The sequence below is a fragment of the Sinocyclocheilus anshuiensis genome, unplaced genomic scaffold, assembly GCF_001515605.1.
Source record: "Sinocyclocheilus anshuiensis isolate Anshui unplaced genomic scaffold, SAMN03320099.WGS_v1.1 scaffold637, whole genome shotgun sequence".
In the NCBI taxonomy this organism is placed as follows: domain Eukaryota; kingdom Metazoa; phylum Chordata; class Actinopteri; order Cypriniformes; family Cyprinidae; genus Sinocyclocheilus; species Sinocyclocheilus anshuiensis.
The window spans coordinates 2,578,224-2,603,071 of record NW_015539816.1 but is presented as its reverse complement, the minus strand read 5'-3'; the positions used below and the strand labels follow the sequence as shown (position 1 = coordinate 2,603,071).

Below are 24,848 nucleotides of genomic sequence, written 5' to 3'. Positions count from 1 at the left end.
TGTGTGTGTGTGTGTGTGTGTGTGTGTGTGTGTGTGTGTGTGTGTGTGTGTGTGTGTGTGTGTGTGTGGTGGGCGGTGAATAGCCTGCACACACATGCTGGGTGCAAAATTGGCCAGTTTGAATGTTTATATGCATGAAACTGAAAACATCCCATAATATGTAACTCCTGTAATAGCTTTTTTTTATGGAAACTGTCTCTCAGCATGTTATTTTAAAGCACAATTTCAGGTGTGTTTTTCATATCTGCAGAGCGAAACATGATTTTGTGTTGATGTTGCAGACATGGATGAATGTGCCTCCAGCCCGTGTGCACAAGGCGGAACATGTGTCGACCTGGAAAATGGCTTTGAGTGTGTCTGCCCTCCTCAGTGGGTTGGGAAGACCTGTCAAATTGGTAAGATTGAGATCCTCCTGTATTGCAGTCGTGTTTTGAACTGTAGCATTTGAGTTTTTAATATACACACTGTTCAATGGACCATCCACTCATACCATATTATTCATTTTTGCATTGCCAGTTGTTGAAAAATATGAACCATTATGCATCCGAATGGTTGAATATGGTGCTTTAGATTTAAATTGCATGCACTTGACAAGCCTGCATGTGTTTTAGGCAAAGCAAGAGTTGAAACAAGTGATTTGATTAGACTGCATGAAGAACTTGTAATAGTGGCAACCTGATCCTTGTTGACTGCCATATATGCATATGTAACAAGGAGGGCCAGCCTTAGACCTGGATCTAAGACTAGATCAGATGGCATTGCAGGCGCCACAGGAGTTTCCATCATCCTTTTGCTCACAATAGTATGCAGCCCTCATCAGGGGAAGTGATGAATGTGAAAGGAAGTGGATTGTGACCTGTAAACAAGCGTGGGGTGGGAACAGGAGTTGGGCTGCTCATCTTACGCTTCAAACCTTAGCCTTCAGCTTGGGTTTCACTCACAAGAGCCAGGCCTGAGCATGATGGGGAGTCGTGTTTCCTGGAGGACAGGTGTGCAGGGGAGCGGAGCGCACCTCAATAGGGGCCTCTGATGAATATTGAAACACCTAATAAGCACTAGTTTTTTTCATGGCAAAGTCAAAAGAGTCATAGCCCCCTGAACTGGCTGGTCACCTGCTGTAGGCTAATAGAGGAGAGATGAGTAGAAGGAGGGGTGATTACAAGTGGACCCTTAGTTTATGATGCAAAAAATCTTTTTTTCTGCATACTTTTGTCTTGTTTTTTCAGTAAAAATTTTTGAACTTCCTTAAAAGATCTGTTTGAGAAGAACATTTTAGAAAATATTTATATTTATTTTGTTTTCATATAAATTTTATTTTAATTGTTTTAGAACAGAGAATATTCTCCAAAACCTAAATATATATACACCTACACACTTCTAAAGGTTTGGGGTCAGTAAGAGTTTTTATTTAAGAGCAGGGATTCATAAGCAGGGAATCATTAGATTGGTCAAAAGTATCAGTAATTTACAAAATATTTATATTTTAAATAAATGCTGTTCTTTTTTAACTTTCTATTCATCAAAGAAGCTGTGAAAAAAATGTATCTTAGTTTCTAAAATAAATGTTTTCAACATAGCTAATAGGAAATGTTTCTTGAGCAAATTAGAATTATTTCTGAAGGATCATGTGACAGTGAAGACAGAATGGCTGCTGAAAATGCAGCGTTGTCATCATAGAATTAAATTACATTTTAAAATGTATTCAAATTGAAAAAATTTATTTTAAATTGTAATAGTATTACTTTTCCCATTTTTGGTCAAATAAATGTAGCTTTGGTCAGAATTCTTTCCAAAATATACAAAATCTCAAACTTGGTAGTGTGTAAATTAAATTAAATTAAATTAAATTAAATTAAATTAAATTAAATTAAATTAAATTAAATTAAATTAAATTAAATTAAATTAAATTAAATTAAATTAAATTAAATTAAATTAAATTAAATTAAATTAAATTAAATTAAATTAAATTAAATTAAATTAAATTAAATTAAATTAAATTAAATTAAATTAAATTAAATTAAATTAAATTAAATTAAATTAAATTAAATTAAATTAAATTAAATTAAATTAAATTAAATTAAATTAAATTAAATTAAATTAAATTAAATTAAATTAAATTAAATTAAATTAAATTATAATGCAGTAGGGTTATTTAAGATACATCTTTTGAATACAAGTCTTAATATCTTAAGTAAAATTATCTTGTTTTACGGATGTTTCGATTTTTTTTTCTCATAGAACAAAACAAATATACTGATAAAGGTGTTTTTGTTTTTGTTTTTTTTTTTGGCTGTGTAATGGACATTGACCAGGAAGTTAAGCAGACTGGCATCCTTGGGACTGTTAGAGTTTCAAGCCAGCAGACTGTTCAATGGGCTTAATGGTGGTGGGGTTACACAACGAGATCTCTGATTTCTCTGCCCCTCTCCTGCTACTCTACACTTCCCATCTCCTTCTCTTCAATCTCCCAATCTACCAATTGTCTACAAAATCTCCCAACTCTTTCTTTCCCTCACTTTCACAGATGCAAATGAATGTATGGGGAAGCCTTGTGTAAATGCTCACTCTTGCAAAAACATGATTGGTGGATATCACTGTGACTGCTTTCAAGGATGGGCCGGACAGAACTGTGACATCAGTCAGTATCTCCTCATGCTCCTCTCCCCTCCTTTCCTCCATCTTTAACAGCATACACTATAGTGGCACTCAGGGTTTCCTCTTTGGACACTTGATATCCTGCGGGGCTCTGCACACTGTATATTTTGTCTTGGGATTCAGCTGCTGTTGCATGCTGGGTTATTGGTTGTACCTCACGTTTGTGTTGATTGTACTAACATTTCCATCTTCAGCGCACTCACCAAGCTCATCTAATTCGAGTTAATTGCACATCTTCAGCTTCCCCTAACTGCTGTCCTGATTTCCTCCACTTAGCCATTGATTAATTGCTTCGTTTACTTTGCCCATGACTGCAGATCTCAATGGCTGCCATGGACAGTGCCAGAATGGAGCAACATGCAAGGTATAGCCTTTACAATTCTTGGTTTACTATAGCGTATCAAATATTTGTGTTATTTATATTAAGTGTCATTTTATTTGTGTCTGTGCAGGAGCTGGTTCATGGAGGTTACCACTGTCAGTGTCCTCCAGGTTTTGTTGGCTTGCACTGTGAAGTTTCAAGGAACAAATGTGCCAGTGGTCCTTGTCAAAACGGCGGCCGCTGCCATGTCATTCTGGACAGCTTTGTTTGTGAATGCCCGGCAAACTATGCAGGGATGCTCTGTGAGGTGAGAATCTTTACTGTTTAGTGTTTTTACAGTAAACTTTTTGTCAGTATTGTTCAGCATGATAGCATGTTTCGTTTTGTGTTTGGTTTTGTTTTGTGGTGCCTAGATGTTTTCATTTTTGTTTTGTTTTATGCCCAGATGTTTTTTGTTTTGCTTTGTTGTTTTATGCCCAGATGGTTTTGTTTTGTATTTTGTTTTGTATTTTGTTTTGTTTTCGGTTTTGTTTTTATTTTGTTTTGTGGTACCCAGATGTTTTTGTTTTGTGTCCAGATGTTTTCATTTTTGTTTTGTTTTGTGCCAGATGTTTTTATTTTTCTGTTTTATTTTATGCCCAGATGTTTTTTGTTTTGCTTTGTTGTTTTATGCCCAGATGTGTTTTAGTTTTTTTTTTGTGTGTGTTTGTTTTCAGGTTTTGTGTTTTGTTTTTGTTTTGTTTTGTGGTGCCCAGATGTTTTTGTTTTGTGGTGCCCAGATGTGTTTTTTTTTTTTCAGGTTTTGTGTTTTGTTTTGTTTTGTAGTGCCCAGATGTTTTTGTTTTGTGCCCAGATGTTTTAATTTTTGTTTTGTTTTATGCCCAGATGGTTTTTAATTTTGCTTTGTTGTGTTTTATGCCCAGATGTTTTTTTAATTTTGTTTTGTTGTGTTTTATACCCAGCTGTTTTTATTGTATTGTTTTTGTTTTGTTTTGTTTGTGCTCTGATTTAATTTTTGCCTTTGCCTTTTTCCCTGTTTTATTTTACAAATAGTAGGTAAAGCAGACAGGAAATGACGATGATTCAGGTTTAGTCAGAATGCATCTGTTGGTTCATAAACATTTAATGGAAACAGTGGGGCTCAGTCTTGATTAATAGATGACATTTAGTACTACAGATGGTCACTTCTCCATTCATGCTTTGCTCACAATCTCGTTCGGCACGGCTAAATTGGTCGGTACCCCTGCCGTTGCATGTATGCATGTTTAAAGCCTTGGTGTAAGGCAGATCAAGCCTGCTATTCTGCCACAGGTGCGCCAGGGTAACTAGAGTAGGGTTTGGGTGAAGGGCTGGAGTATTTTTTTCTTCATGTGGCCATTATTACTGGTCTGGAGCCAGTTTAAGTCTAGTGGCAGGCTAAAGATGGACTTCCATAGAGGTGCTGGAAGCTGGTCCTGAGCCAGTCTCATCTTACTGTGCAGACTAAAAATAAGTTGTAGTGAATGAGGCAACTCTTCTCTTGCCCTCCTGGCTGCCTGCCCACAATCAGCCCGGGAAAGAGAAGGCCTTGATTTTCACGTTATATTCATGCCTGGCGTGCCATGAGCTCACATTAGGACCATTACCGTCTGCAGTCTCTTGGAGAAGTAAGACTATACTAGGAAAGCTTTTGATCTGGTAGAGCTGTTTTCAGTGCAGGTGCACATGAGGCTACATATAAAGCTTTGGTCCAGTATTGACATATAACATGTTTTGATATGGGATCAGATCTGTTTAATTGAACTAAATCAACTAAGTCATTACAATAAATCTGTGATGTACTACTTCTAGATGCAGTAAAATTATCAAACAGCTATATAAAATCTTCTAAGATCTGTTTACTTCTGATAGTAAGCTTCAGATACATATTTTAAAATTATATGTTGACCAGTTTTGACTACCAACATACCACTGTATGAAACACATCCAGCTGGGTTTGTTCTTTGGATCCGGTACAGATGGCTGATTATCTCTTACATGTGTCTGCTCTAGCAGTTTAATGTATCTTGATACAGTCTGGTTTGCAGACACTCCACTTACATCACTGACTGTGAATAAGTGCTTTGTGCAGGCGTTCGGCTTCCAGTATATACAATGTATATCCCTAATAAAATCAATTTAGCAGTCTTGGAGCTCGGGAGAACAGGGATATAGTACGAACTAACACCTTACATGGCAGCTGGTATGATGTGTACTTTAGAGAGGTTGTTTACATTCCAACAAAGGTTCATCTCCATAGAAATGCATTTGTGAGAAAAATGGAAAGTTGGAATATTGAGGGGGTCATAGCTGCAGAAACCTACATTAATCCGTAAACGTGATTGGAGCAGGTGTTTGTAGTGAGTTTTCCTTATTTTATTTTATCTTATTTTATTCAAACGTTTTAGGTTGGTAGGATTTTTATGTTTTCGAAAGAAGTATCTTATGCTAACCAAGGCAGCATTTATTTGATCAAAAAATACAGTAAAGCAGTAATATTGTGAAGTGTTAATTTAAAATAACTTTTTATTTTAAAAGTGTTCACTAAAAAATAATATTGTATTTGGCTGTCAATTTAACGCATTAATTTAGAAAATTTTATTATATAAAAAATGCATAAAAATGCATAATAATAATACCCTTGAACCATAGAGAAGTTGACACAGCATCCTAAAAATGTGGCACCCATGGCGAGAGACATGATGCAATGGGTAAAGACGTCCGTCTGCTTGTGTCCTAGACCGTAGTCAACAAAAAGCGCATGTGAACAGAACATGTGAATGTGTCCTAAGTCTACCTCAGACAGATTGGCAAACTCAGTTGCAAAATGATAGATTGCTGTGGACTGAAGACCAGTGATTGACTTGCGGTCAGAAAAGCCTCTTCTAAAGCCACTTTTGTGTATAACATAACATATAACATAACATAACAAAATGTTTGTGTTTTAATAGTTTTAGTATTCATAGTAATAATTATTGATTTAATAATTTTATAATTAAGCTCATATGAAATAATTACATGGCATATTTGAAAATTCATTGGTCAAAACACAGGGCCATTTAAAGATTTTTTTTTTTTTTAATGTATATAAAATTATGTAGAGATTATATTTAATATGTTAACATATTAAAAGAATATAGTAAGAGTTATGAGTTTCTGTGTGAATTAGAAATTAATTTCTAAGAATATTTACCAGAACAAGGCCAAGTCGAGGTAGAAGTAGAACTAGATGTGCAAAAGTGTTCCTCGTCCTAGTTGAATATGCTCGGTAAGAGCGGAAGGATGTCTAAATTTAGCAGCACAGTTTGTTTTGATTGGTCTCTTGTGTGAGTATAATGGTGCTGTCTCCTTTAGCTGTAGGCTTATGGGAGCCTTCTACAGCTTACCTGACTGTTTATCACTATAGTTTAAGAAGACTGGTCTAACTCAAGCTCCCTGTCTCATTTGAAGGTGGAGAGTCTGTCTCACCCCTGTGAACCGAACCCCTGTCAGAACAAGGCTTCATGCTACAGCCTGCTGGGTGACTTCTACTGCGCCTGTCCTGAAGACTACGAGGGCAAGACCTGTGAAAACCGCAAGGACCACTGCAAGACAACCCCTTGCCAAGGTACTGCCGTTCCTGTTCTGCTGCCGACCGAGATGCATTAGCCAAAGATGACCTACTTTTGTACAATAGTGCACAATAGTCCAGCTTAGCAGCCATCTGATCTTATTCCCGCTTGTCTTGTTTTCTCATTTCCAGTGATTGACAGCTGTACGATTGCTGTGGCGAGTAACAGCTCAGATGGGGGTGTGAGACACATCAACTCTAATGTGTGTGGTCCTCATGGCCGCTGTATCAGCCAGCCAGGCAGCAACTTCACCTGCACCTGTGAGCTGGGCTTTACAGGAACATACTGTCACGAGAGTGAGTCATCTTTACTGTTTTACCATTTTTCCTTTTTTAATCATATTCATGTGACGCCTGTTCATCCTTGATTGTTTGCTTTTCGATTATTTTAGTTTATCCTTACAGAATAGATGGGTAATTGACATTACATTTTAAGCAATTTTAGCAGATTCTTGTGCTGTATAACTATTTTAAGCCAAACTTTTCCTATTCTTTACAACTAGCATCCCCTCTCGCAAATTGAAAATTAAGACAAATTTGAAAATAAATAACACTTCTTTTATTAGTAGTCATAATTGATTTAATAATTTTATAAATAAACTTGTATTCCTTAGTTCCATAGTATATTTGAAAATGTATTTGTCATAATTGGCCACAAAGCCAATTAAGCTGAAAATATTATATTGAAAAAAATCCAAATAGCATCTTGGTCATCAATGGAAGCAATAACATCTGACCATTTGTACAAAGTTCACATGATCAATCTGTTTTGTGTGGTTTTTGAACCCCATTGTCTATGTACATTTTGTTCAAAAATCTTGATGTTCATGGAAATGTTTTATATCGACTATCCAGATGTAAACGACTGCGTGAGCAATCCGTGTCGAAACGGAGGCACCTGCATCGACGGGATCAGCTCTTTCCAGTGCTTCTGTCCGGACGGCTGGGAGGGTGACCTCTGCGACCTCAGTGAGTATCCATCTTCATCTTCCTCATCATCTTGATCCTCTTTACATTCAGTATCTTACCTTTTTCACTTGTGTTTCTGCACTCAGATGTGAACGAGTGCAGTCGGAGACCCTGTAAGAATGGCGGCCACTGTGTGGACCTGGTCAATGACTTCTACTGTGAATGTGCCAATGGCTGGAAAGGAAAGACCTGTCATTCACGTGAGTTACCTCTCCTTGTTTTATGTCAAAGTACTTCCTCTTTTCCTATTATGTGGCTTAACTGCATATGTCAACTGACTGGTAATATTTTAAATCGTTGTTTGTGTCTTTAGGTGAAAGTCAATGTGATGCCACCACATGCAGTAATGGAGGGACCTGCTATGACCACGGAGACACTTTCCGCTGCGCCTGCCCTCCTGAATGGGGAGGAAGTACATGCAACACAGGTGAGTAGACCTCTGTGAAAGTCATCATGTCAAGTCAATCATGGCCTAATGGATAGAGAGTCGGACTTGTAACCCGAAGGGTGCGGGTTCGAGTCTCAGGTCCGGCAGGGATATTGGTGGGGGGGAGTGATTGTCCAGTGCTCTCTCCACCCTCAATACCACAACTGAGGTGAGACCCTTGAGCAAGGCACCAAACCCCCAACTGCTCCCCAGGCGCCGCAGCATTGGCTGCCCACTGCTCCGGGTGTGTGTTCACGGTGTGTGTGTGTGCACTTGGTGTGTGTGTGCACTTGGATGGGTTAAATTCCGATTATGGGACACCATACTTGGCCACACGTCACTTCACTTTCACTTTTTCACTTTCACTTATATAAATGGTCTTTCATTTGGTAACACTTTATTTTAAGGTGTCCTTGTTACACGTTACATGTACTTACTATTATAATAACAATTAATTATGCATAATTACATTCAAGTAACCCTAAGCCAAACCCTAATCCTAACCCTAACCATATAGTAAGTACATGAAGTTAATAAATATTACTCAGTACTTAAATGTATAATTATACTGTAAAAAGGACACCTTAAAATAAAGTGTAACTCTTCATTCATTCTGTTGTTTTATCATTTTTATGTGCATTTATATTTATATATTTATATTATTATTGCTTCTTAACTTTGTTCAGAGATTGAAACCATTTAAAACATTTTTTTAAAAAATTAAACTTTTTTTTAAATGCCTATAAAGAAAATGAATCCAAAATATTTTCCCAAATAATTAAATGGCACATTACTTTAATGAATAATATGCATACATAAAATACATATATTAAGTGTGTGTGTGCATAAATATCAGTTCCCAAACACTTTTCTAATAAACATCTAATATAATTAGTAATATACTTATTTTCAGTTTTATATTGTATCATGGTTGCGTTTTTATTTAACACAAAATATATAAAAGTACACAGTTGGTCGTCTATCTTTGTCTTTTTTGCTTAAATACAAATATTGCTATTCATTTTTGAGCTGGTTCATTTCATTCAAGGCTTAAAACCTTAATTAAGAATGTAATTTTAGTTGAAAATGAAATTTGTTTTTAAATGTCTGTACAGAAAATGAATGCAAAATAATTAGTTTTTTGATTTGGTAACATATTCTGACATTTTCTTCAGACCCCCTAGCTTTTGGCCCCTGGAAGACCCTAATTTGTCATAGACTGGTCTAAAGAATCGCTTGCTCACTTGCTGTAACTTTTCCATTTCGTCTTTCTACTTCAGTAAAGAATAGCACTTGCGCGTCCAGCCCCTGCCTGAACGGAGGAACATGCGTGGGTGGTGGTGACACGTTCACCTGCATCTGTAAAGACGGCTGGGAGGGGCCCACCTGCGCTCAGAGTGAGTGAATTCCGCCATTCATAGTTCAGCTGCCAGTGCATGTCTGCATACCACTGAAAGCAAACATCAAAATCCACAAAAGTATTAAATTACATCTGATTGATGCGCAAATGTCTCGCATTGACTCCCTCTTCCTCTCTTTTGATTCCTCGCAGACATCAACGACTGCAACCCTCACCCCTGGTAAGAAGACCTATGTGGCTCTGCAGTTGTCCCTCTTCTTATTTACTCTATTCTGCCCCGGGACGCTGGTAGATCTGTTGTGCTCTCTGTTTGGGGCGGCCCTCCCCTTCCCTGTACAACATAGACGGCTAGGAATAACCCTTCTAATGTGGCTTTCTGCCCTATTCCACCCCCTTGTTCCTGCCCTGCTAACCCCTATTCTCTGCGAGCGGATGCACCGAGGGGAGGGGTTCAAAGGGGGGATGCTGGTTGTAAAGACTGGAGAAGATGTCCTTAAATCACCCCTAAATCCGACAGCTCAGGAGACCCCGGGCTGGTTTTAATGGGGACCACAATGGAGCTGATGGCCCTAAAAGAGCACCCCCAGCGGTGAGGGGAGGAGGGGACGGACAGGCACGGTTGTAAAGACTGGAGAAGATGTCCCTAAATCCCACAGCTCAGGAGACCCCGGGCTGGTTTTAATGGGGACCACAATAGAGCCAATGGCCCTAAAAGAGCACCCCCAGCGGTGAGGGGAGGAGGGGATGGACAGGCTCTTTTTCTCCCAGCCTGCTCTGTCCTCCTGCCTTTCTTCATCGCTGACCTGGGAGCAAGGGATTTGGGAGGTGGGGCGGGAGTAGGGGGTGGGGATCCCAGTAAGGAGCCACTGTGGGGATTTGCATCTGAAAGGTGCCGGTATCCCGCATCCCTCTTCGTCCATCTCTCTTTCACTCTTCTCTTCCCCCTTTTTCCTGCCTTTCCACTTGTATGCATGTATATTTGAAGTATTATGTCAATCACTGGGGCGAAGGTGTCTCTTTGGCCTGATAACCTCATTGTCCTCGCGTCTCCTTGCAGCTACAATGGAGGAATCTGCGTGGACGGGGTGAACTGGTTCCGCTGTGAATGCGCCCCTGGATTCGCTGGACCCGACTGTCGTATCAGTGAGTATCTCGAGGAGGAAAGAATAGGGATGTGTAGAAAGAGGGTGTTGGTGGATTACCGAGCATCCGTGGCCTTTGACCTCCTCAGGGGTCAAAGGTTAGCCATGGCTCACAAACAGACAGAGGAGATAAATTATTCAACCAGTGGAAAAATTCCTCTCCTTGTGTCTCTTGTGTCCATTGATGGCTCTGACTTACTCTTTAAGGATTCCATGCATTTCCCCGGCCTCATTTTCTGAGGTGCAGCCATGGGAACACCATCAATCCTAACACTTTATTGATTTCAAATTACAGTTTTAGCTTTTCTAACCATTTGATATTTCTGCCCTGGGCAGTAGACGTATTGATACGAATGCATGTTCTCTTTGCTTCACCAGACATTGATGAGTGCCAGTCGTCACCCTGCGCCTACGGTGCCACCTGTGTGGATGAGATCAATGGCTTCCGATGTGTCTGCCCACTCGGTCGCACCAGACCTCAATGCCAAGAGTGTAAGAGTTATTGTTTAATCATTAAAAATCATTAATCAATCTCTTTTTATCTCTCAGCTTGCTGATATTGAGAAATGGAACTTAAAGACCCTATAAAATCATGTGCTTTACTTGGTGAGAGCCTCAAAAATAGCCTGAATGGTTTATTTACGTCACAGCCATGAACATTATTTCTACATGTTAGTCGGAAGCAGGTGAGACGTTCTGTCTCTAGAGAGCGCTTGATTGGACAAAAATCACTCTAGTGCCAGATAAGTCATAAAATTTTTTTTATCTTTCCTGGAAAATAAACACTGTACATTTTAAATGCATATACTACTGTTCAAAAGTCCAGAGTTGGTAAGATTTTTGAAATGTTTTGAAAGAAGTCTCTTATGCTCACCAGTGCTGCATTTATTTGATAAAAAATACAGTAAAATAGTAATATTGTGAAATATTTCTACAAATATAAAACAACTATTTTCTATTTTAATGTTTTAAAATGTCATGTATTTCTGTGATGGCAAAGCTGAATTTTCAGCAGCCATTATTCAATGTCACATGATCCTTCAGAAATCATTATAATATGGTGATTTGCCACGCTAGTGTAACTGGTCTCTTATCCTCTTTGCGTTGTGTTGTGGCAATAAAGCTCATGCTTCAATAAATCGTCTCTCATTCATCAATTTATTCACTGAGAAAACACAGAAACACAGAGTGAGTTGATATAGGCCTATTCCAGCATATTCGACGCCTAGTGCTGGCGCGCTGGCCTTACACACATGAACTGATTAGTGCAATAGAGTTGAACAAGTTCAAAAATATACGGCATCGTTCGTAGGAGCATTGACCTGGCATCATGTGACTTAAATCATTCCAGACAGGAAAGGGATCTGCTCCTAAATTAGAATTGGCCCCAGTCTTATGGTGTTTGTGTTTATGATGTGGTGCAGTCATTGGCGTTGGGAAGACGTGTCACTATGCTGGACTTCAGTTCCCACATGGCAGCCGCTGGGAGGAAGAATGCAACACTTGTCAATGTGTCAGCGGCAAAGTGGAGTGCACCAAGGTAAGTGTCTGAAGAAAACATGTCAAAAACAAGTCTTTTATCTCTTTTTATTTATTGAAATAAATTAATGTGTTCATGACACTTTCTCAGGTGGTGTGTGGCCGGCGGCCGTGCCTGTTGCCAGGGACGCTAGGGCGAGAGCTTCAATCCTGTCCAGGAGGTCGTGAATGCCTGGAGCACAACTTCCTGACGTGCCTCTCTCCCCCTTGCCACCAGTGGGGCTTTTGTTCAAGCCCTGATGCCGCCCCAACCCTCCAAACAAAATGTGAGCCCAACTCGGTCTATCTGGACAAGAGCTGTGCTCGCATCACCCTTATATTCAACAGGGACAAATTACCCACAGTAAGTATTCACCTATAAGTTGGTGTTTTGTTCCATTACACAAAAACCTTGTGGTGGTACCATAGCACAATGATGGTAATACCATGGCATTGCCATAGTCTATGAGATACATTAAAAAAACATGGTATTACAAGCCACCATGTCCTGAAAACATGGTAATACCACTTTTTGTTATTGTCATTGTCTGCGTCCAATTCACAAGACACACTACTGACTACATGCAATAAATTGATCGAAAGTGACAGTGAATACATTCAAAAGATTTCTGTTTCAAATAAATGTTTTTTAAACTTTGTTTATCAAAGAATTCTGAAAAGACACAGCAGTTTTTCCACAAAAGTATTTAGCAACTGTTTCAACATTGATAATTATGTTTCTTGAGCACCAAATCAGCATATTAGAATGATTTCTGAAGGATCAAATGACACTGAAGACTGGAGTAATGATGCTGAAAATTCAGCTTTATCAAATTAATAAATTACATTAATATTTCCCAATATTACAGTTTTAACTGTAGATTTGATCAAATAAATGCCTCCTTGGTGAGCATAAGAAACGTACAAAATCTTACCGACTTCTAATTTTGAACAGTATTGTGTCCAGAAAATCATGGTATTACCAGGGTAATGTGATCACAAAGACATAGCAGTAACTTTACTTTCATATTACCATAGCCTTATCTCAAGAAACGCTGGTATATTTCTGAAAAATATCATAATACCATAGTATTTTGGTATTGTAGTTGTCCAAATATGTCTAAAAATTCCCAAAAATATGATATTACCAGGGTACCATGTCCACAAAGCAATGGTGTCAATGTGGTACTTTGGTATTTCCAGTAATCTGTCTGTGCCCAAAAATGTTATATTACCAGGCCACCATGTTCAAAAACACATGGTAATGTTATATGGTACCATACATTTTTAATCCTTCTCCTAACGTAATTACATTATGATCCCACAATTGTGTTTTTTCTGAAATATTCCTCTTAAGTACGCACTATGCCTTCTAGGGAACGACAGTGGAGAACGTCTGCTCAGAGCTGAGGTATATGCCTGCCACGCGGAGCCTGGCGAAAGATCACGCTCTGTTGGTTCTTTGTGACCTCTCCTACAAAAACCAAGATGCAGTAGAGGTGGCCATCGTAAGTACATTTTGAAGACCCTAAGGAGAGCTTTATGCGCTTGCACATTTTAAATTCATGAGTCCTTTGCACGCCTGTACCCTTCACACAGCAGTGTTGTGTAGGCCCCTAAGATCTATTATCAGTGGAATAGAAAGTCAAAACCATGGGGGTCCTAGATACTCATTGCACAGATCTGTTAATGGATGCAAATTTGATTTCCTCACGAGTCGAGCGCAGTTTTTCAAAATGCCCAGACGCCCAGAGCAATGCCAACCAGCCTCCTCTTCAAACCAGCCCATTATGTTGTAATGAGATTCAGTTGACTGACCAGCAGCGGGCCGTACTGCATTGCAGCATTCCCTCCACCCACACAGAGAGCGCTGGAACCGGGCTTCAGCGTATCTCACACAGCCTTAAGATACACACATTTGTCTTTAGACAATGAAATGTTGCACAACCAAATAATCTTGAAACAATCCTTGAAATAACAAAAAAAGACATACTTGGGTAAGGATATGAAAATTATTGTCTTTGTGCTGCCAGGCAAGTTTTGTGTAATTTGAAGCCGTGTTTCCTGCGTGCAATGAAACATTTTGCCTTATGGAAGTAACTTACAAATAGTGGTTACCTACAAATGCATCCTTTATCCTCGATCAGATTACACTAAATCCCTGCAGTGTTGTAACAAGTCACTAACTGAAGGCCCGTGTTTAACTGGCCTGACTCATTAAAATGAACCTGTAGGCAGGAACTTTGAACAGCTGCAGGTTTTTGCATGTTGAAAACTGAATAGAGTTGAAACGATTGAGTCTACTGCTATTTGGATAAAGTTATTTTATTGAGCGTATTGTCATAGATTGATTACAAGTCTCTTTTTGTTCTCCTATCAAAATCAATACTTGTATGATGCAAACAAATTTGAAACATTTGAGTTGTGGCGTGGTTTAACCGTCCATTGCCCACTGGTTCCACCACAGCCATATACTTTATTTTGGTTTACAAGAAATAAACTTGGATGTAGAAGATCAACAAATACAGGATAGTCAAGTGTCATCGCAGCAACGCCCCAAAACCTCACACTTACAGTAAATAATTATAGATTGTTCCTATGTAAGTGGTTTTTACTTGGAATCTTTGGAATGCAATCGAATATATTTTTAATCCCCGCTATTTCTCCTGCAGTCGTTCCAGCAGGACGAGCAGCCTAACCACAGTCAGATCCAGGAGGCAGCTAGTACCATAGTCAGCACGCTGTCCAAGCGGCACAACAGCACCGTCATGCTTGCCGTCATCGAGGTCAAAGTGGAGATGCCGGTCATGTCCCAGCCAGTGGGTGAGTAGAGCAGGGGCCAACTGGCCTCAAGGCTAAAGCCAGCCTTCATCCCCCGAACGAGTGTCAATTCCCCATCTCCACCAATTAGTGCAGCTTAAATGTCTTTGTGAGTCACAGGAGGAAGGGTACTGAGAGGATCCAGCAGTTGTGGGCAGGAGGCCATAAACCTGTGTGACAGTCATAGAACTCCTCCACAGTCATCTGTCACGCCACAGCGATACATTAACGAGAATGATGGGACAAACTTAATGATTTTTTGGTTAAGGCAATTATAAATGTGTTAAAAAAAATAATAATATTTGAAACCTATAGGAATTAAAGCCAAATGTTTTGCTCTTTTTCTCCCTCATTTTGATTCTGTAATGTTATTGCCAATTTTGAAAATATACTATTTTGTCTAATAAAAAAAAATCACTGTCATTAGTTAATGAATGTTTTAAGTGGCTTCTGATCTTAAAAATAATTTATAATTTAATTTCTATAATTATTTTAGTGTTTATTATATTTATTATTGTGAATACAAAATCGTGTTTATTATATTATATTATATCCTATTATATTATATTATTTTGTTTCAATTATGCTTTATTATTATTTTACTTTAATATATGTGTGTGTACTGTGTATATTTATTGTGTATATATAAATACACACACATACAGTATATATTTAGAAAATATTTACATGTATATATGTATTTTCATATATTTAATATATAAACATAACATATTTTTCTGAAATATATACATGCGCGTGTATTTATATATACATAATAAATATACACAGTGCACACACATATTATGTAAACAAAATATTTTATTTTGGATGCGATTAATCGTTTGACAGCACTAATATTTATATCATATATATATATACGCACTATTTTATGTTATTAATATATACACACTATTTTGTCTCTAATAATATTTTTAAAAATTGGTGTGTGATGAGTGTCCACAATTAAATATCAAATGCTGGCCAATCAAAATATCCACTAATGACCTTTACTGATAAATTGACTTACATCGGCCAATAACCAATATAGTTTTTATGTCATACATCCCTACTTTCTGTTCATTATTTTTGGCATGAATCCCAGATTTGCAACGTCTGACTCGATTCTCTTTCCATACAGACTACCTGGTGCCCGTGTTGTGCGTCATCCTGTGCGTACTCTGGGTCTTCTGCGTCATCGTCTGCGTGTGGTGGACCCGTAAGCGGCGAAAAGAGCGCGAGAGGCAGGAGCATGTGCCCGTGGAGGAGAGCGTCAACAACCAATGGGAACCGCTGAGGCCTGTGACGCGGCCGCAGCACAAGGACAACCGGGACGCACAGTACGAGTGCACCAAGCTCATGGGCTCCCCGGATGGGACCTGCACAAGCGGGGAGGACGAGGAGGAGATGGAAGAGGAAGAGCTGGAGCTGGTGGAAGAGGGGGGCAAGCATCCCATCCAAAAGTACTCTAAACCTGCAGCGCGGACCAAGAACGGGTTGATCTGCACCATGCGGAGCAGCGGCAGCAGCAGCCCTTCCCTCAAAGCACCCTACTGGACAGGCTTCAGCCCAAAGGACAACAACTGTAAAAATGTCAATAACGCCACCACCGGCCAAGAGCACAAAGAACACTGCGTATGAGCTCCGACGAGCAGGACAAGGAGACCAAGGCCATCTCAGAAACAAAGACTGAGTTTTTCCCATGTGTTATTTTTATTTTTGACTTCTTTTGAGGCTGATAAAGTGGCAAATTTATTTCGTTCCTTTTTTTATGTACAGAGGAAGCAAATTCTATTTCTTTGTAAGGAGGCGGTGAGAAGCCTTGCTTTGTTTTCGGAGAAAAAAAAACTGCTGGATTAGGAGCAGGACTATGGAACTCGTGAGAGAAACCGTATAAAGACTTTTACGTTGTTGTTTACAAATGGTTGTGCTTTTGGTTTTGTTTCGAGTGGCCCAATTTCGGTGCAGACCACGTGCGGGGGGTGGGGGACGCTGGCTTCGGGGGATCCCCTTTCAACCGTTCATCTGTTCTCCTTCCACGCCTGCCTTACGAGTTCGTCGTCCATGAGGAGGGCTACAGTGCCTATAAAGTGGCCTTGTTTTTTCTGTCCTTTCTGTCATCTTGGCTGAACGCTCTTTATAAAACGTATTGCAGTATTTTGAGTCGGTCACAAGTGCCTTCAGACAAGCCCCTCGGTTTCAGGGTCTCCTGACCCGATAGATCACGACAAAGAGGAGAGGCTGGTCTTAAGAGCAGCTCCCATATCACCATCAAGGTATTCAACAAAGACAAGAGATCTGTAAATATGTGTATATAATAAAGGAGTCGCTGTGTATATTTGAATTTAGTAACTTAAGTCACTTTTTTTTATTATTATAATTATGATTTAAATATTATGATTGTTTTTTTTCTTTTTTTTTTAACACCATTCCTTTTATTTATGCCAGTTGATATGGCAGGATTTGTAAGATGTATACAGCGTCCCACAGTCAGAACAAAAATATAATCAGAGATCATCATCTTATGTTGTTGGTTTTGTTTTCAGTAGACACCTTTACGATCGTGTGCTGTATTGTGGCGTGTGTGTTCGCCTCCTTAAAAACCCCTATTCCCTTTCCACACCTGTCCTTTCTTGCTGATCATAAAACCATGCTGCTTGTTTCTTGTAAAGATGCTGATATGTCAAAATTATGTTTTCTCCTTTTTTTTGTTTGTTTGGTTGGATCGAAACTTCATGAAGGGAACAATTATGTTGTAAAGCATTTGTACTCGAGGTACCAGCTCAAAGAAATGGATTACCTCAGAAACGGCTGGCTATGATTTGATTTCTTTCATCATGATGTTAAAGATTTAGTTTTTTGCTTATGGGAATATGAGAAACGTTTAAAACTGTTCCTGTACAATTGGTTCACAATCAAATTCAAGTAAACACTTATAAATAAGCAAGTTAAGCTCAGTGTCCGTTATGGAAGGGAAACGGGGTGGAGCTGGAGGAGAGTTTTTTGTTTTGCTTTGTTTTTTAAGCTGTATTTGTATTTTTTTTTTGTACAGAAGAATTGCTCTGAAAAGAAGTTATTTGGTTCATTTAGTGGAATTTATGTTTGTTAGAAATAAATCAAACTATTTATTAAAGCATTTTATAACAATGTGCTCAAGAAAACCGCTGTCTGCTGGTATTTAGTACTAAAGGCGCTGGCCTGAGTTTGTGGTAAGTCTTTTCATCATATCGTATTACCGATACAACAAAATAACCCCCCTTCCTCTGCCAGGGGTAAGGACGACTCCGGATCGATACAGGAACTCGTGCTTCCAGTCGAGATGCTACTGACAGGAAGCAGCCAATGGTAACTGGTCTCCTGTTCTCGGCTGACTGCTGGCTGGCCAATGGACAATGGGTTTCTCGTGGCTTCATCTGGTGTGAATGTTTTATGAGGATGCTTATGATGATGCAGTGAGTTTGTTATGGTTTTGTTCCATAAGTAACGGGCTCTAATGGGACAGAGGCCTGGAGTCGTGTTTCACATCACTCACAATACTGTAGTGTTGGGTTTAGGTGTCTCTGATGGTGTAATTGAACTTGGGTTGTAGAAGTAAAGTACTTTGTGAGATAAGAAAAACCCGATGAAGAAGAGGAGACCAGCACTGTTGGAAGCCATAACTAAGGATGGTTTGGTAAATGTTTTAATGGTAAATGGCCTAAATGAAATAAACTAGCAACCTTGTTGCATTTCTTCTTAGATATTGTATGAAAAGGATTGTATCAACAGTACTCTCATATACCATAAACTTCTTGCATTTTTGTGTGAATGTTATGCCACAAGAAAAAAAACAAAGCAAAATCTCAATTTCTCAAATCTCAGATCTCTTGACCTGACGATGTAAAGTTTTACTGCAGGCTTTAATATACAGGTGCATCTCAATAAATTAGAATGTCGTGGAAAAGTTCATTTATTTCAGTAATTCAACTCAAATTTTTTTTTATTGGTCTTATGAAGTATTCTAATTTGTTGAGATAGTGAATTGGTGGGTTTTTGTTAAATGTGAGCCAAAATCATCACAATTAAAAGAACCAAAGACTTAAACTACTTCAGTCTGTGTGCATTGAATTTATTTAATACATGAGTTTCACAATTTTAGTTGAATTACTGAAATAAATGAACTTTTCCACGACATTCTAATTTATTGAGATGCACCTGTATGATACATTATTAAAACATTACACAGCTTTCTTTAATCACAATTATGTGAACATAGGGTGAATTTTTAATTATTTAACATTTGAATTTGAATAGATTTATAGTTTCCTCTTATATGTTCATCCTGTTAGCCTTTTGTAACTAATATATCTTTACTGATTGATTGCAAAGACAAAACAGCACTGTAAATGCAAACAACAAAATGAAAAAGAAAGAAAATTTACAGATTTTACAGTACGGTCAAACTCAAGATAAAATTTTAAATTAAGCAAAATGTTAAGAAATGTGTCCTTGTTAAAAATACATTTGCAATGCAAAAAAAAAAAAAGAAATGAAAAGCAAGTTCAACAGCATTGTTACTTCCAGGAAAAAAACAAACAAAAAAATGTTATTAGTATTTTATTAAAGGAGATAGATCATTTAAATTCTACCAAAGGGAGTGATTGCATTGATACAATCAAATAAGCAATACATTACGTTTCTTCCTCAAAAAGTTGGAAACATCAGCAAAAATATACATTTGGGAGTCAGCTGGGTATATATTATGCAGAATCATAAGATGTACTGATCATATTTTGTTAGAAGTGCAAAGAGGCGGACAAAGTACACAACTCCATTACTTGAGTAAAAATACAGATACTGCTGGTCAAATATAACTCCATTACAAGTAACAGTTGTAAAGACAGATTTTTACTTAAGTAAAAGTACAGAAGTACTTGCTTTTAACAGTACTTAAGTACCAAAAGTAAATTTCCTTATGTCAATGCACTGTTTTATTATTGTTGTATGTAATAGCCTACTTGCAATACCTCTGAAGCAACTTACAATACATTACACCTACTGAATACACTGACTAGCTTGAAGTATCTTTGTAATAAAGAGCTTTTAGAACTTTAAAAACCTATGGGGAAAACAACAAAAACAAAACAAAAAAATTATTATTTAACACCCCTACCCACCCCCACAAAAGCAGGATGGTAGTGATCTCACACAGCTCTGGACACATCTATGTGTATAGCCATTCATCCACATTTGTTTTAAAAGTACTTAAGTACCAAAAGTAAATTTCCTTATTTATGTCAATGCACTGTTTTATTATTGTTGTATGTAATAGCCTACTTGCAATACCTCTGAAGCAACTTACAATACATTACACCTACTGAATACACTGACTAGCTTGAAGTATCTTTGTAATAAAGAGCTTTTAGAACTTTAAAAACCTATGGGGAAAACAACAAAAACAAAACAAAAAAATTATTATTTAACACCCCTACCCACCCCCACAGAAATCCTGTAAATACAGAGTGATAAGAAAGAAAGAAAAATCAAACCTGCTTTAAAACCCAGCAACACAACTGTAGCTGTATAACTTTACAACAGCAACACTGCTTTAACAAAAATGCAAAACAGCAAGACTTATTTGACATCAAAACAAAAAAATTTAAAATGCTGTCTAATCGCTCTTGCTGTACTTTGATATCACACACAGAATGGTCTGCAGTGCTGCTTCAATCAAACACCTTTTGTGTTTTATTAGGAGATGCACAAAAGTTCTTCTGTGGCTTTATAGGTAATATTTTCACTTACACAATTTAGCAAAATCAGACAATATTGTGTCTAATATAAACCACAATATTAACTTCTTATTATTTAATTGTTGTAAATAAATATCACATTTGGAACTGGTCAGTGCTCAAAAAATGTTGGGAAATCACTTAATGTAGCCACAAGAGTGATTACTGATAAACTGTCTGAAAAAAGAAAGTCACGTTTTAAAGAAAAAGACTTTCTACTTCGAGGATCTTGATAGAAATGTAGTGGAGTGAAAAGTACAATATTTGTCTTTCAAATGTAGTGAAGTTAAAGTCATAAGCTAACAAAAAAAATTTACTCAAGTAAAGTACAGATACTCAAAAAGTGTACTTAAGTACAATACTCAAGTAAATGTACTTAGTTACTGTCCGCCTCTGGAAGTGCAGTATTTTTCAGGGAGTAAATATGCTAGTATCCCCTTAACTACAAAAGGCAATTCCCTAATGACATCATACTCCAGGAAGTAACATCACTTTGGATGGAAAACAGCATAAACATAAGTATTAGCAGTGGATCTGTCTGATGTTTTGTGTTGGTTTGTCTCACTCAAGAACATTCAATCATGTTACAATTTGCAGAAAACTCTATGATAATATCAACATTTTGAAAAATATAAATATTTAAAATATAAAAACTAGCTTCAGTTCAACCCCCTCATTAAAGCTAATCCTCAATCTCACACTGGGCAATAGTTAACTCTAGCTTTTTTATTTCTATCCTCTTAGGAATTCTGACTACTGTTAATGTACACAACAAAGTTACAGCATTCAAAGGGTACTGTATAACAGGAATGAGACAAATTAATAGTCACACCGATTTCCTTAAAGTCTTTATTATGCACGAGCTTCAAATATTATGCATGAGCTTTATTTGTAGTATCTTGATTTTGTTGAATGTCAAATAAAGTCTCACGATAACTTTCAGGGTGTAAATGTAAAGCACTTATAATCAATCCATTATCTATGCATTTTGTAATGTAATAAAAAAAAAGCTGAATTTTCAGCAGGCATTGCTCTAGTCTTAAGTGTCACATGATCCTTCAGAAATCATTGTGGTAATTTAGTGGTGTATCTGACAGTACAGTAGCTTCAAGTAAACACCACCGAAGGTCTGCTTTGTTATAAAATGTAGTCTCTTGCTTAAAAATGTCTCAGTTGAAACACATACTTTAACTTCTGGTATATCATTCTACCACAGTATAACCTTCTTGTTCATATAAAGCACCTTTAAACTGATGTGTTTTTCACAGTGATGAGTGATGGAGTCTATAAAGTTGCTCCACGTCTCCCCGTACAAGATGGCTGCATGTGGCTGAAAGCTGATACTGGATTCCTGAAGTGTTTCTCGGCAGTCAAGGACATTTTATACCTGTCATGAGTCATGACCCAAACGAAAGGTACTGTAACTGTATGTCCGTGTCATTCAGCCGTCAGTCTGCTGAGAAACTCCTTCCATTCTTCTTGCATTTGGCCTATTTTGACTGATTAAAGTGCATCTCCTCTATGGCAATATGACAGGATCCTACAAGATCTTTTTTTCTAGATGTGCCTAATCAAGAAACTGAGAAAGTCAAAACCGTATGGGTTGACTTGTGGTTTTGTTGAGCCTTTAAGGAGATGACAGAGTTGATCTGAAACTGAAACATTTGGCTTTACAGAATTAGGGAATAGTATGGTGGCCAATTTACAGCCTATGCCTTCAGTAATAATTCCTCTTGGCTTTTCGTATCTCCCCTTTAGAAGAAAAAAAGGTTGTAATTGGTAACACTTGACAAATGCCAACATAGACTATTTACTTTTGCGACTGCCAACTCTTAGGCGCCCCACTAGAGATGGAGGATTATTCCTGTCTGGGTTTTAAATGCTTCAGTTGTTATATCCAGTCTAATAATTTATGCAGGTGGATTTGATTTAAACATTTATTTTGTTCTTTGCTCACTTTCTAGAAGATCCACATTTCAACTGCCAGTCAAATGTGTTGGATATAGGTTTTTTTATATGAATATAGTGCACTTTAGCGAGTGAACAGTTGTGTTCCAAAATTAAAAATCTCATTTAATGTTGTTAATTGATGGTGTAACGGAGAGTCAGAGGCGTGCGGATCCATTTGCAGCTTTATTGCATAGTTTTGTTCCGCCGAGTTGAGTTTCCGAGAGTAGTAGGCACAGGGAAAGAGTTTGGAAGGATTACCCTGCCGCTGAGAGAGTATAGCTCCGATGCCCGTGTTGGAAGCATCCACCTCCACGAAGAACTCTATCTCAGGATCAGGATGGTGAAGAATGGGCGCGGAGGTGAAGCGTTCCTTTAGACGTCGAAAAGCCCCGGTGGCTGATGGTGACCAAAGAAGCCTACGCTTCCCTCCCTTTAGCATGGAGGTGAGAGGTGCTGCAATGGTGCTGAAGTCCCGAATGAAACGTCTATAGAAGTTAGCAAAGCCCAAGAAGCGCTGTAATTCCTTTACCGTCGTCGGTTGAGGCCAGTGGAGCACAGACTGTACCTTCCTGTCATCCATAGCTACCCCCTCCGCGCTAATGATGTAACCAAGAAAAGAGGTAACTGTCTGGTGGAACTCACACTTCTCCATCATGGCATATAGCTGGTTGTCAATGAGCCTCTGAAGAACAGCCCACACGCGCTGCACATGTGAGTCCAGGGTATCCGAATAAATCAAGATATCATCTATATAGACTATGACCCCCCGATTCAGCATGTCCCGGAAAACATCGTTAATGAAAGCTTGGAAGACTGAAGGACTGTTTACCAGGCCGAACGGCATGACGAGGTATTCATAGTGCCCTGACGTTGTTGAAAAAGCCGTCTTCCACTCGTCTCCCTCCCGAATGCGAATAAGATTGTAGGCGCTGCGAAGGTCGAGCTTGGTGAAATATTTAGCAGTGCGGAGTTGTTCTAGAGCTGCTGGAACTAGAGGTAGAGGGTACCGGAATTTGACTGTCATCTCATTAAGACTGCGGTAATCAATGCATGGCCGGAGACCTCCCTCTTTCTTCTTGACAAAGAAGAAACTAGCTGACGCAGGTGAGGTGGATGGTCTAATGAACCCCTTTGACAGCTCCTCCTCAATATACACCTTCATGGCCTCGGACTCTGGCTGTGATAGTGGGAAAACTCTGCCTCTAGAGGGGGTTGATCCTGGAAGAAGATCGATCGCACAGTCACTGAGTCGGTGAGGAGGAAGTTGTGAGGCCTTGGTCTTACTGAAAGTGTCAGCGAGGTCATGGTACTCAGAGGGTATTCCCGGAACCGGTGAATCCTCTGATATCTGAGCTGGTCGGCGAGATGAGTGCGATAGGCTGGTGAGCAAACAATTCTGTTGGCAGGAGTCAGACAACTGTAGAATCTGTTTAGTGGTCCATGAGATCCGGTGGTTGTGTCTTTCTAGCCAGGGCAGGCCAAGGATGATGGGATTCAGAGTAGAGTCAATAGCAAATAGTCGGATGGTTTCCGTGTGAAGTATGCCAGTTCACAGACACAGATCCTGGGTTATGAACTTGATCTGTCCTGTGCCCAGAGGACATCCATCTAAGGCTGCCACTGCCACCCGGGATTCACATGGAACAAGAGGGAAGTTATGAGTATTGGCAAACCCTATGTCAATGAAATTCCCCGCAGCCCCCGAATCTATCAATGCTACGGTCTCAGTGCACTTATCATTAAATGCTAGAGCAATGGGAACTACTAAACAGTTAATGGAATCAGGAGTGGCACTCACCGTAGTGTAACTTCGAGCAGATGGTCGGGTGGGACAGGAAGCTCTCATATGGCCGGATAGACCGCAGTAGAGACAGAGTCGATTCCGCATTCTTCTCTCTCGTTCCGCATCGGTGAGGCGAGTGAAACCAATCTGCATGGGTTCCGATTCAACGGAAGCTGTGGCCGCTGGGGAATACACAGGAAATTGGCGAGGAGCACGTCGTGCCCGCATTAGATTATCAATGCGGATGGAGAGCTCAATGAACTGTTCGAGGGTCCTCCCCTCATCACGGCAGGCGAGCTCTGACTGTAACTCGACCGTGAGTCCCTTGCGATACAGCAGTTTAAGTGGTTCGTCCTCCCATCCTGACTGCGCTGCGAGAGTGCGGAATGAGAAAGCATAATTCGCAGCCGTGCTTCGTCCCTGTCGTAGAGCGAGTAACTGTTCGCCAGGCTCCTTTCCGCCAGCTGAATGCTCGAAAACCTCGCGGAAACGTCTCAGAAAGCCGT

At 39.0% G+C, this 24,848-nt stretch overlaps 1 protein-coding gene and 1 long non-coding RNA gene across 3 annotated transcripts in view; both read left to right on the top strand.

The window, feature by feature from the left end:
• The window catches only part of LOC107683964 (jagged canonical Notch ligand 2), a 58,757-nt gene extending 40,768 nt beyond the window's left edge, over positions 1 to 17,989 (top strand). Inside the window, exons 9-26 of one of the 2 annotated variants that reach the window (XM_016480071.1) lie at positions 282 to 395; positions 2,525 to 2,638; positions 2,973 to 3,019; positions 3,108 to 3,284; positions 6,446 to 6,602; positions 6,738 to 6,902; positions 7,461 to 7,574; positions 7,661 to 7,774; positions 7,888 to 8,001; positions 9,282 to 9,398; positions 9,554 to 9,581; positions 10,419 to 10,504; positions 10,882 to 10,995; positions 11,928 to 12,043; positions 12,134 to 12,385; positions 13,398 to 13,529; positions 14,694 to 14,844; positions 15,980 to 17,989. In XM_016480071.1, coding sequence (XP_016335557.1) covers positions 282 to 395; positions 2,525 to 2,638; positions 2,973 to 3,019; positions 3,108 to 3,284; positions 6,446 to 6,602; positions 6,738 to 6,902; positions 7,461 to 7,574; positions 7,661 to 7,774; positions 7,888 to 8,001; positions 9,282 to 9,398; positions 9,554 to 9,581; positions 10,419 to 10,504; positions 10,882 to 10,995; positions 11,928 to 12,043; positions 12,134 to 12,385; positions 13,398 to 13,529; positions 14,694 to 14,844; positions 15,980 to 16,479 — 2,612 coding nt within the window. In that variant the 3' untranslated portion in view covers positions 16,480 to 17,989. The remainder of the gene's footprint in view (positions 1 to 281; positions 396 to 2,524; positions 2,639 to 2,972; positions 3,020 to 3,107; positions 3,285 to 6,445; positions 6,603 to 6,737; positions 6,903 to 7,460; positions 7,575 to 7,660; positions 7,775 to 7,887; positions 8,002 to 9,281; positions 9,399 to 9,553; positions 9,582 to 10,418; positions 10,505 to 10,881; positions 10,996 to 11,927; positions 12,044 to 12,133; positions 12,386 to 13,397; positions 13,530 to 14,693; positions 14,845 to 15,979) is intronic. The other variant, XM_016480072.1, reaches the window with a different exon arrangement.
• A 3,109-nt stretch (positions 17,990 to 21,098) lies between these two features.
• Positions 21,099 to 21,893, top strand: LOC107684002 (uncharacterized). Its single transcript, XR_001633803.1, has 3 exons — positions 21,099 to 21,128; positions 21,354 to 21,402; positions 21,878 to 21,893. It is a non-coding gene; the product is annotated as an uncharacterized LOC107684002 (long non-coding RNA).
• The last annotated feature ends 2,955 nt before the right edge of the window (positions 21,894 to 24,848 follow it).